A 12,581-nucleotide genomic window follows, 5' to 3' on the forward strand; every position below is an offset into this window, starting at 1 on the left:
CTGCTGGGACCCTTCATTGGTTCCTGTGACAGCCTCCTAACGAGGCCCTAATGAGCCCTTTCCTCCTGCCTTAACCCGCTCCAGCCCAGAGATGATTTAGGACCTGCTGCATCCCGTGATCCCCGAGACATGAGAGGCTCTGTTCCCTTGTGTTCACTGAGTGTATCATGTGCCAAGGCCTCGGTGGTGCATGTTAATTCTTACAGTTGTCCTCCATGGCCAGTGCCATTGTTGGCCTCACTTAAAAGATGAGGCACAGAGAAGTAAAGGGACTGGTCCCAGGTCACACAGCTCTGAGGGGCCAGAGCGGGGTCTGAACAGTGGAGTGTGGCTCCAGAGTCGCCGTCCTCGCCCAGCCAAGGCCCTCCTAACCTCACCAGCTCCCCTCATCTCCCTCACGGCCAGCCCACCCTCCACCTGGCAGCCAGGGCGCTTTCCCAGAGCACAGCTTTGGGCACGTTCTGGAGGACCCCAGATGCCAGCCACCCCCACTCTCTGCTCCTGAAAGCAGAGTGGCACCGACAGGGCCAGGCAGGGCCACCCACGCGTGAGTCAGCCCGAGGGTGCTGGTGACTCAGTGCGATGGGGTTCCGCAAATGGTCGCCAGGCAGGGACGCGTGCCCACGTGGCCAGATTTGATTTGTCAAGAAAAGCCAGAAATCTGGACTCCAGCAAAGCCCTGATCTGTACATGTTGCCAGGGAGCCTTTGCCTGCTCAGCTCTCTCGGCTTGGAATTCTCTTTTCCCATGCCCCACTCTCCCCATCCGCCCCCAAGCTCAGCCCAGGTGCTACCCAAAGTCAGCTAACGGTGGCCACGGCCTGTGAGCTAAGAAGGGTTTCTGCACTTTTTAAAGGGTTGTTAAACAAACCGGACGTGGCCCACAAAGCCTAAAAGATTTGCTATCTGGCCCTTTACGGAAGAGCTTGCTGAGCCCCACACCACTGTCTAAAAGCCTCAAGTAACTTCCAGTAATACTTGATGCCCCTTCTCTGGGCCCCACGTATGCCTGGTACTGAGGGTATACTCGGGAGGGGAATCTGGGGGAACCCCAGGGCTGGGGAGGCTGGGGGGCTCCCCCTAGCTCTCAGGCATGGGCGTCCAGCACAGCAGCTCAGAGCCGGGGCCCTGCAGCCCAGGTGCCTGGGTTCGAGTCCCAGCCCCACTGCCATGTCCTTGGGCAAGGTGTTTAACCTCTGCACCCCAATTTCTTGCTGGGTAAAGGGGTTACATGGGGTAGTAACAGTCCCTACTGCAGAGGGGTTCTGGAAGGCTAAACGAGTGAACCCTTGTAAAGCAGTCTCTAAGAGTCACCCATGACTGTCATCACTGGAGGTGCCAGGGTCCCTTTACTGAGCCCCAGGTCTGGGCTTTGGGGACAAAGAGATGGAGCCAGGCGGGCCCCGCTTTCAAGGAGCACTAGAGCCGAGAGATCGGCCGTCCGCAAGGAAGGGCATTGGGGGAAGGCTCAGGCGGGCGGTGGGTGCTGAGAGGGTGACAGGGAAGGGCCGTGACTGCGTCCCACCGGCAGACAGATCCCCGGGCCTGGAATCCAGGGGCCCCGGAGCTGAGAGTGTGGGGCCGGGGTTGGTGCCTCCAGCTGTGCAGGCCGTGGCGCCCCAAGTCGTGTGGTCGGTGCTCTTGTCCTATGGCTGAGGCGCTGTGCTCTGATAATGTTTTGAAAATGCTGCCCCTCCTTCCCCCACCAAGGGGGCAACGGGGAGAAACGTTCAAATCCCAGAGGGATTTGACAGTGTTCCTCCGAGAACAAGACCCCTGGTCTCATCGTCTCATTCCTTTTAGCTCAGAACCAAAATCGGAACCACTTCAGGGACGGGGCTGACCTTGAGCATCAGCTCTTCGAGGGCAGGGGCTTCTGTTGGCAGCCTGGTCCAGCACAACCCCATGCTCTTGCCCTGCAGCACACGAGGTGCCCTCCCCAGGGGCAGGACCAGGGAGGGTGACACACACACACACACACACACACACACACACACACACACACACACACACACACACACACACACGGGGGGCCGTGTACAGGCCTCTCCTAACCCTGTGCCCGGCAGCACATCCATCCCTAAGTGCCGTCCAACTCAGGCCACATCACGGGCCTGTGAACGAGAATAGGGACACTGAGGCCCCGGCCTAGGCTTTGCCTCTCGGTGAAACAGGCAGGTGGCTTCAGGCCCGTGCCACCGCGGAGGAGCGGAGTCCCAGCTCACGACTGAGGCAGGGACACCCCGCCCGCAGCCCTGGGCCCGGCTCTCCCGCCCCCAGCCCGGCCTCCTGATCCCCTCCCCAGGTCCTGCCCCTCCCCACTCGCCTCCACAGCCCACCTCAGAAAGGCCAGGGCGGGGTCTCCTGAACATCAGGCACAATTTCTGCTATCTATTGCTCCTACCTGGATTATTATTTCCTGGTTTCTCTTGAAATCAATTCACTTCTTAGAAACTTAACATTTGTTTATTTAAAAAGGCAATTTCCCTTTACTCCGATAAATGGAGACCCACAACAAGGAGGATATTGTAAAAGCAAATATAGAGAAAATAACGTGGTACTTCCCCAGCTGCCTGCGGGGGCTCTGAGCAGGAGGCCGGCTGCGTCTTTGTTAAAAAGGGAAAGGCAAGGGGTTCAGAGGAGCGACAGACACAGGGCCACCCACCTGAGACCTGCCCCGACATCATTAGGGTACAAAGGGAGCTGGCAAAGGAGACATTTTCTCACCCTGAACGTCCCTGCGGACCGGCTAACATCACCTTGAGTGTCACCCACAATCACCTAGCAACATTTACACTTGGGGAGCCCCTGGTCTCACAAGCTCGGCTGGTCAACTCGGGCCCAGGAGTGCTCCTGGGCTGTGCTTTGAAGGAGGAGCCGTGGAAGGGAAGGAAAGGTGGGAGCGGAACTGTCCCTGCCCCCAGAGCACCGGCCACACCCTCCCCACCTGCCCTCAGGTACCTCACCTGCCCTCAGGTATCCTCACCTGCCCCAGGCACCGGCCTTGCCCTCCTCACCTGGCTCACGGCTTCCTCACCTGGCCCAGCTGCTCACACGCGGTCTGGTATTCCGCCCGCTGACACAGGTCTTTCACGCGCTGGTACTTGGGCAGGAAGTTCTCCTCCTGGGCGTCCACCTTGTCGTTGTCCCTTTTGTGGAGCAGTTTGCTGTGGGGCAGGGAGCAGAGACTGCGCCCTTTGCACTGCAGCGAGGCCAGCCTGAGGGTCCCGGTCACCACCGGTCCTGCCTCCTCTGCGACACTCCGGGGCACTCGGCAGCAGCCCCCGGATCCCCGTGAAACCGGCCCACGAGGAGCCGTCCAGCCTCACGTCTAACCCCAGCCCCGCACTGCGACTCGTGACCTCCCGACCCCCGGCAGGGCCCCCCGACTGCTGAGCTCCCACGGCCCTACCTGCAGGACTCAACCGTGAGGCATCTAGAGCCGAGTTCCCCTCCTCCCCCCGGCCCCAACCCCCCACCCCCAAGGCGCCCGCCTCAGCGAGCGGCGACTCCATTCTTTTAGTTGCAAAAAAAGTTGTTGCCATCCTCCTCTTTTCTCCCCATCCCTCCATCAGCAAATCCTTCCCTCAAAACATATCCAGAATCTGACCTCTCTCACCACTTCACGGCCACCACCTGGTCCACTCTGGTCCACCCTGGCTCCCACCCACAGCCAGGGACCCACGACCACGAATGTCCCATCTGTCACTCCTGTTCGTTACTCTCCAGGGGCTCCAGTACTCGAGGGCCTGGGCAATGGCCTCTGTCCACCAGGCCTTCCCACACTCTGCCTCGTCCCCCAAACCCCTGCCACACCTGTTCCCACCCCCGGGCCTGGGTGCTGGCGTGTCTCTGCTGCAACACTTCCCTCACCTCTCCCGGGTCTGTATGCAAATGTTGCTTTCTCAGTGAGGCCCCTCTTGGTCACCTTCTTAGAACTGGAATCCCTCCACCCACCATCTTTGACCCCCCTTCCCTTTCTTGCTTTGTCTTTCTCCATAACACTTATTACTGTGGACATGCATTGATTATGTTTATCATCTGCTTTTATCACTCAACTCTGAACTCCATAAGGGCAGTGACTTTGGTCTCTTTGGTTTGTTGCTGTATTTCCAGTGCCTAGAACGTTCCTGGCACCTAGTGGATACTCAGTAAATACCTGCAGAATGAATGCATGAATGTGTGCAGGAAAGAATGAATGCAGAGAACTGAAACTTCCTGACCTTACTCTCCCCAGCAGCTTGCGGCTCAGGGAGGGCCGCTGGGGACAGGAGGAAACGCACGGCACCGAGGACTGGGCAGCCACCAGGCTCCTGCCCTCGAACCCTGGGCCACGTGCCCGCAGCCTGCTCAGGTTCCCTCTACATGGTGGGGCTCGGCAAAAGCGTCCTTTCCTCCTTTTCATTCAAAGGCACACGTTGTTTTGTTTTTGTCTTCCAAGCCAGGGGATGTGAGCTCAGATGCTGACAGGAACATACATGACTAAGGGGGGCAGGTGGGGATCGGGAGTCCTGCCAAGGGGCGGCCCCTGCTCAGCTCTGGTTTACTCCTTAGTGGAGGATACGGTCCGGGCTGACCACTTCTCTGGGTTTAAAAGAACCTTAAGAAACTGACATTTTATATGGAACTTCCCAAATTGTATGCGCTGGCAATAAATTAAAAAAAAATTTAAGATGTTGCACAGATTGCACAAAACTGTCTACAGAGGGGATGTGTCCTCCAGATGTAAGCTCGGTATCAACCTCAGAGCAGCTAGTGGCTTCCCCTGCATCTGGAGCTTTGGCCACACCCCCTGAGTCACTGTTGGGGTCTCTTAAGAGCAGGGATCTCACTCCTGCCCGTGATGGTGGTGCTGCCGGGTGCTTCCCAGGCTGGGGCAGTGGGGGTGCCCAGCTCCAACACCATGGGGTGGGGGCATTCGAGAAGGCTCCCTGGGACCTGGCACTTACCCTCGCTCCACCAGGAAGGAGTCCCGCCAGACCCTCATCTTCTTTTTCAAGTGGAACCTGGAAAAAAGCCCACGTTGGGCTTCTCATCCACGTGGGGGCCTCCCACATGCCCCCTGCTCTCGGAAGCAGTGACGGGGCCTCAGGCAGCACAGGCCCCCACCTGGGCAGTGGGCAGGTACAGGAGACGAGGGTCTAAAGGCACATGGGGCTGAAGCTACCCAGGGCAGCTTTGCTGAGTCGCACACACAGTCGTGGGCACGTCTCAGGGTCTCCCAGGAAGCCCCACGCCCACCCCCCACGCCCCAGTGCTGGAAGAGATCACATGCTCTTCAATTCTGCACCACATGAAGTAGATGTCGACTTCAGGTTAACTCCACTGTGTTTTGGGGGGTAGTTTTCCCTTTGGTCCCTTACAGTTGAATTTGTGTAATTTAAATGTGCATTTCATGCAACTCCACTCTATTTCCCAGATGGGGACTCTGAGACTAAGAGAGGGAGCTCTATTCTGCACCCTGACTCCTGGGTGTCCCCCAAATCAATGCCCCCACCCCCTAAACATGTCCATTTTGTACTCTGACAGCTCAGAAGCCTCACTGTCGCGGGGAGGAAGCTAAGTGGAGGTGGGGCGGCCGGGTGTGCGCACAAGTCCTCGGAGGCCACCGGGGAGCGTGTGAGTCGCAGGAGCGGCCAGAGCTGGGCAGTTGCAGTGCCGGCCACCAGGTGTCGCTGCTGCCATACGGTGGCCGTGTCCCGTCCTTTCCAGTGGGTCCCTGCTCCGCTCTCCTCTCCACCTGTCTGTTTTTGGCTCACCTTCGCTTTCCCTTCCCACCTGCCCGGGCAGTGTTCCAGTCAGTGCCTGGCACTAAAGCCCTAGGCATGGCGATTCAGAGCGCGGCCCCTAGCCTAGCGTCCGAACGCCCGGACGTGCTATGTGACCTCCACAAGTCACCCACCTGCTCTTGGATTCAATTTCCAAACTGGTAAAACGGGGATGTTACTGTAAAGATCAAAATGATATAATCTCGGGCAAATACCTGGAGCGGGACATGGCACACGAAAAGTGCTCCATCAGTGATGGCTTCTGCTTTTTTTGTTTTGTTTTGTTTTTACTGACTATGGTTATTATTTCAAGTTTCACACAATGCTGGTTCTGGCAGGTCCCCAGCTGATCACCTTGTTCCAGACGGGAAGACCGAGTCTTAGAGGAGGGAACAGCCTTCTCTTCCCTGCCCCCATGGCAGCTAAGGGGACAGGCTGGCGGATCCTAGAACCCTCCCCGCGCTCAACCCCCAGGCTCCAGCCGTGAGGTCACATGGGTCAGAGCCCGGCATCCCCTCCACACCCCCGCCCCCTCCCCTGCTCCTCTTCCTCACCGATTCACCGGCTGCTCCGAGTCCAGCAGCTTGAGGATGGATTTCCCGTCCATGTCCGAGGGGATGTCCAGTCCTGCAATGTCCAGGATGGTGGGGGCCAGGTCGATGTTGAGGACAATGTGGGGATTCCTGGGGAAGGAGGGGGGCAGGGACTTGGCACCGGGGCAGTGGTGCCCTAGCCTCGCCCGGGAGAGGGGCTGCAATCGTGTCACCCTCCTGCATTACGACCCTCCATAGCTCCCTCTGCGGCCCAGTGCAGCTGGACCCTGCACTCCCACTCACCCCTTACCTTTGGTGCCTCTAGTCACACCAGAGGCTGGGCTCGCCCCTGCCCTGTCTTCCCTCCTGGCCTTGCTTCCGCCCACCACCACCCGAACCAAGGCCCCCACCTTTAAGGGCCTCCCCAAACCATGGGCCTTCCCCTGGCCCACCCCTGGCCTTTTCAGTCACTTTAGCTGCTGCATTCCTTTCATAGTATTTCATCGGCCTCATCTGGTCTGAGGCCATTCTGCTTGCAGAGGAGCCTGGCAGGCCTGACACCAGCCTCTCTTCCTCGCGTCCCTGTGGGTGTGGTCGTCCTCAGAACCAGATCACAGACTCCAAGCCTGCGACATCAGTGCTGGACGAGCTGGGTCAAGGGCTGAGGGGCAGCGTCATGTGCTGGACAAATCCCAGCTCCTTGGCTTACTTGCTGTGTGGCCTCAAGCAGCTTAACCTCTCTGTGCCTCTGTTCCCTCAGGTATCAAACAGGGTTATAAGAATAGCATGGAGCTCCCAGGCTTGCCGTGACGCTTAAACAGTAACACGGACAGACACAAGTGCTTCCAGGGCCTGAAGGGAGAGCCCCCACAGCCTGCGCCATGATCACTGCAGCGGTTACTATCGACGCCTCTGAGATCCAAACACCAGGAGCAAATTGATGAGGTCAATAGGGAAAGAACAAAGAAGTAGGCCTGGAGCTCACACAGCTGCCCTCCTGGATTTCCCCCCAAACACTGGGGTCTGGAGTCCTGCACCCCAAAGCCCTCTCAGGAGGGGTTCTTTGGCAGGCTGTGTGAGCACCTGCATCCTCCTGTGTCTGGGTCCCTGGGGAAGTCAGGCCAGAGGTCCTTAAATCAGTCACCTGTGTCTCAAAACCCCCACCCCAGGTGGGTCTTCACAACATCCCAGCCTTTCTTGCTCTCCCCTGCCCCAGCCCTGGCATTTTTGTTGCCATAATGTGTTCCCTCAAAGGTTAATTCATGGGGAGCTGCCGGTTGAGTGCCGTGGCCCCTGTGCTGCTGGAGCAAGCAAGAGGGGAGACCGTTTCCTTCGGGGCTGGGACCCACCCTGACAACCAGAGCAGAGCAGTGTTCCCGCTCCCCTGGCCCCTAGTCTCCTGCCACGCCCCTCTCCCCCAAACAATCTGTTTTCACAGGTGCTAACAGCTTCTGGCCTTGCCTTGCCCAAGTGATGGTATGGGACATGCTAGAACCTGCCCCAGGTGACATAACCATGTATCACTGGACGCCGAGGGTCATAGGCCAGGCCGCGTGCTACCTGGGGCAGTGACCTGGGTTTCAGCCGCCCGGCCTAAGCTGCCTGCTGCTTCCTGATGGGAGCCCCGAGCTGGACCCGGAGGTCCCCTGGGAACGCAGCCCCCATGGGATGACGCACTTACAATGAGCCGGCCTCCACGTTGGGGCCCCTCACGTAGAACGGGACCCTGATGTCGAACTCGTATGGCATTGACTTCCCTTTCACCAGGCCAAACTGGCCGATGTGGTAGCCGTGGTCGGCTGTGTACACGATGTACGTGTTGTCCAGCTCTCCTGTCTCGACCAGCATGTTGTAAATCTGCAACAGAGGCGGGAGGTGAGGGGGCACGGCAGGGGCCACCGGCATGTCTCCAACCAAGGCCCCTTCTCTCGTTCCTACGGGTCTCTGCTCAAATGCCACCTTCTCCATGAGGCCTCTGGGATGGTCTGATTTATAACCGCACCCCCATCACCTCTTGCCCCCTCTCCCCCTTCGCTTTCCTTCACAACACCTCTCACCTATCAGCTCAGACCGTTTAGTTATTTGTTTGAAAGTCAGCTCCATTAGGGTGGGGATTTTTGCGATTTTGTCGTCTGCTGTATCCCACGTGCTTTGGCACTCATCAAATGCTAAGTGAATGAATGGATGGATGAAGGAAGGAGGGAAGGAATGAAGTTGGCCTGTGGCCTACGACAGGAGCCTGTGACATAGAAAGCGTCGCCCAAACCTTTCTGTGATGATAGAAATGGTCTATGTCAGTGCTGCCCAATACAGCAGCTGCCAGCCACGTGCAGCAACCGAGTGCTTGAAATGTGGCAGGTGTGACTGAGAAATTGAATCTTAAATTTTATTTTAATTAATTTAAATCACCATGGTGGAATAAAATGTGGTATATCCATATAGTGGGACAGTGCTTAGCAATAAAAGAAATGAAGTATTGATACTTGCTACAAGACAGAAGAACCTTGAAAATATTACACCAGTGAAAGAAGCCAATCACAAAAGACCACTCAGTGTATGCGTCCAGTTTCACTAAATGGCCAGAAGAGGCTACAGAGAGAGAAAGGACATTAGTGTGGCCAGGGGTGGGAAGGATGGGGACGGACAGGAAGATCTGGGGGTGACAGCTAAGGGGTGCAGGGTTTTTCTTGGGTGATGAAAATGTAAAATTGCTGGTAGTGATGGTTGCACAACACTGTGAATAAGTTAAGTTGTATTGGTAAATTGTGCAGTCTCTGAAATATATCTCAACAAAGCTGTTTAAAAGAAACTGAGAGAGGCACAGGTGGCTACCTTCTCGCACAGCCCAGATCTGGAAGGGAAGTTTCTGGAAGGCAGGGGTTTTGCCTGGACTGCTCACTGCTGTTTCCCCAGGGCCTCTATGGGGCCGAGCCTTTCCCCCCTGCCTCCCGTTTCCAGTCCTCTCCCAGCCAGCAGCTCGGGGGACGCCTGGAGGGGCCGGGGGTCCCGTGCCCCGGGCGCGGCGGGGCCTACCGTCTCCATGGAGTCGTCCACGGACAGGAGCGTCTGCAGGCGCTTGCGCTGCAGCATGTTGGTGAACTGCATGTGGATGGGCTTCATGGGCCCCGTGTAGCGCATGATCCAGTGCTTGTCCGGGCTGGGCGCGTAGTTGTAGCTCGGCGTGCTGCGGGCGGCACACAGGCGCGGCGCTCAGGGACGCCCCTGGGCCGGGAGACCCTGCGCTGCCTCCTGGCGGTTACCTCAGCCCCTCTCCGCGGGCGAGGAGACCGGGGGCGCCACGGCAGGGGAGGCCGTGGGACCAGGAGAAAGTCAGCCCCTTCCCTCCTCCGCGCGCTCGGTCCTCCCAGCACATCAAGGCGAAAAGCTCAGTTTGGTGCTAGTCTTTCCCGAACACCTCCCTGGAATTTGTTCCTCTCCCTTTTGAAAGAAGGGAAGAGGCTCCAGTACCCAGCTATAATTTACATCTTTGCTTTGTGCTCACTGTATTAATTTTTTCAGGTACCTGTTTTTGTGGTCAAGGTAGGGCTACACAATTTCCTTCATAAATAGATTTAGGTTAAAAAGGAAAAACAAATTGATCTTAACATTCAGTAAATAGTTATATGTATATGGCCACAATCATGAAGATGACATTGTGAACGAGGGCAGATGAGACACGTGGCCTCCTTTGATTTGATTGTCACATTGATCCTTCCAGTTCTGGTTTAATCTTCTGTTTTCTGAAGAGGAAATAGAAGTTCAGGGAAGTTCTGGGACCTGCCTGCCTGCGGTTTCTCTGAATGAGTGGTAGAACTACTGGACCCCGTGACGTCTGCTGTGGAGTCAAATGTCATTACTGATGATAAACGAACAGATAAATGATAACTTCTGATATTGCCTGAGCACTTAACCTGAGCTGGGCATGGTTTAAAGGGCTTGTGTTGTATTATTTCACTTAATATTCACAATAGTCCTAGGAGTTGGTGCTATTTTTATTCTCCGAGGCCAGGGAGGTGAACTAATTTGCCCGGGAGCCAAAAGCCAACCTCTCTGCCATATGATCAGAAATGCCACCCTGACCTGTGGAGCCTGTGTGGGCACCTCGAGCACGTGGGCAAAACTCTGATCGAGACGGTCCCGCTGGAGGACCAAGCAGTGGAAACACACGGGTAATTCAGTCCATAGCCTGTGAACTTACTGTTTCTAGATGATTCCAGCCATGTATCACTTCACCCCAACCAAGAGCACAGGATGGCTGCTGTCTCCTCGGCCCAGGCTGGGTCCTGGGGTCCGAGCTACTGCAAAGCCCACTTCTCAGTGCATCCTGAGTGGCACACCCCAGTGACTGGAAGTGCTCTGTTCAAGCCCCCCAAAATGTGGGCATCCCCCGCACTGACTCAGCTGACACTCAGACACCACGTCCCCCTGGAACCTTACCCTCTCCCCTTCAAAGCTGAAAATAAATGTGGAGTTTCCACAACTTGGCGACAAAAGGCTTTTCAAAATGGTTATTAAGGGGGAAGGGGCTGCTGGGGGCGAGGGGAGGGAAAAGCAGGCCTTGTCAGAGAGGAAACACTCTTCCCTCTCGCCTGCCTTTTGGCCTCTCTAACATCAAACTGCTCTTGTGGTAGAAATAATGACACTGCAGCTTTCAGAGCCTGGACGGCTGTGGAGACCGTTGCTATGTCGGGTGGAGGGACGCACAGGCCTCCAAGACTCCTCCTGGTCTCTGCTTTCTGAGTTCTGGGATGATCTGCCATCCCCTGCTGCTAAATCCGGCCCACGGCTTCCTTTGATGAGGAGAAAGGCTGCTCTCTCCTGGGGCTGGTGTGGCCACCGGGGGGCCTGACCCGCTTGTCGAACACTCTCAGGAACAAGCCCACCTCCCCTCTCGGCCCTCCCCCACTGAGGAACTGAAAGGGGGCTGCCGGGGGCAGGGGGCGACAAAGACGCTCTTAGAGCCTTGGGCCGTGTGGGAAAATTGCTCCCGCGGGCCCAAGGGGCCTGGATTCCAGGGTGCAGTTTTATCCATCATCCTCCAAGCTATCAAAAGCCACGCTGGGGTCTGGCCTCGAGAACTGCCAGGGGGGTTCTGTCAAGGGTCTGAGGCTGCGGAATGATTTCTTAAGCACTTTCTCCGAGAGAGCTCTTTAGAAGGATTTCAAGGCCAGCAGGACGCGGGCCTGGGTTCTTGCTTGGGGCAGACGCTGGCTTGCCGCACGCCTCACACCGGGCCAGGCTCTCCCCGGGAGCCTGTCGGCATTTTCACATGAACCCACTGCCTGTGGAACAAAGATCTGAAACCCGCACCTCCTCAAGCATCTGAGGAATGTCTGGTGGGCCTGTAGATGGGCCAGAAGGAGAGCATCCCCCTTCCCTCCGGCCGGGTGGGGAGTGGGGGAGCGACTTCGCCCTCACGACCCAGGCCCTCAGCCCCCTTTGCACGGCGTGTCCGGAGGTCAGCAGGAGCCCCGACAGCCACCACCCCGCCTGGCTCGGAGGCTTATACAAGGAGAGGCCCCGGAGCCCACATCCCAGATCCCACACTTCTCAAGGAAGGTCTGGTGGCTGATGAGTGTCTGTGAGAGAGAGCATGTCTGTGTGCATGTTGTGTGTTTGTGCCTGTACACGTGTCCATGTATATTTGCACATCTGTGTTTGGGTCTCTGAGTGTGTTCGTGGATGTGTATCTGTGAGAATGTGTCTGGCTGTCTGTGGGTCTTTGTCTATTTGTGTCTGTGAGTATTAGCAAGTGTGTGTCTGTGCATATGTGCCTGTATTTTTGTGTGTCTGTGTGTACGTGCCTGTATTTGTGTGCATCTGTGTGTACGTGCCTGTGTGTCAGTGTTTATGTTCTTGTATTTGTGTGTTTGTATACGTCTGTGTGTATTTGCATGTGTGTATGTGTCTGTGTATTTGTGTGTCTGTGTGTACATGCCTGGTTATATTTATGAGTCTGTATGAACCTGTATTTGTGTGTGTGTCTGTGTCTGTGTGTACGTGCCTGTGTGTATTTGTATGTGTGTACATGCCTGTATGTATTTGTACATGTGTGTATGTGTCTGTGTGTGTGGAGCGGCTGGGGACTGGCGAATGAGGGGCTCTGGGCAGGGTGAAGTGGGCAGGGGACGATGCCAGCACCAAGCAGCACCTGTCAGAACCCACGAGGCCTGCCCCAAGGAGACAGGGCTTGATGGGGGTGAGCGAGATCTGAGATGAGACTCCCGATACAGAGATCTGGACTCAGATCCAACATGCTCTGCTCTGACCCCTCTTCACCC

At 56.6% G+C, this 12,581-nt stretch overlaps 1 protein-coding gene across 3 annotated transcripts in view; it reads right to left on the minus strand.

The window, feature by feature from the left end:
- The window catches only part of SULF2 (sulfatase 2), a 116,753-nt gene that overhangs the window by 15,530 nt on the left and 88,642 nt on the right, over positions 1 to 12,581 (minus strand). For 2 of the 3 annotated variants that reach the window (XM_037811929.1, XM_037811928.1), the window contains exons 6-10: positions 9,334 to 9,484; positions 7,982 to 8,157; positions 6,322 to 6,450; positions 4,949 to 5,005; positions 3,037 to 3,166 (exon numbers count right to left, since the gene is read on the minus strand). In XM_037811929.1, coding sequence (XP_037667857.1) covers positions 3,037 to 3,166; positions 4,949 to 5,005; positions 6,322 to 6,450; positions 7,982 to 8,157; positions 9,334 to 9,484 — 643 coding nt within the window. The remainder of the gene's footprint in view (positions 1 to 3,036; positions 3,167 to 4,948; positions 5,006 to 6,321; positions 6,451 to 7,981; positions 8,158 to 9,333; positions 9,485 to 12,581) is intronic. The other variant, XM_037811930.1, reaches the window with a different exon arrangement.

The sequence above is a fragment of the Choloepus didactylus genome, chromosome 19 (genome assembly GCF_015220235.1).
Source record: "Choloepus didactylus isolate mChoDid1 chromosome 19, mChoDid1.pri, whole genome shotgun sequence".
NCBI classification, from domain to species: domain Eukaryota; kingdom Metazoa; phylum Chordata; class Mammalia; order Pilosa; family Megalonychidae; genus Choloepus; species Choloepus didactylus.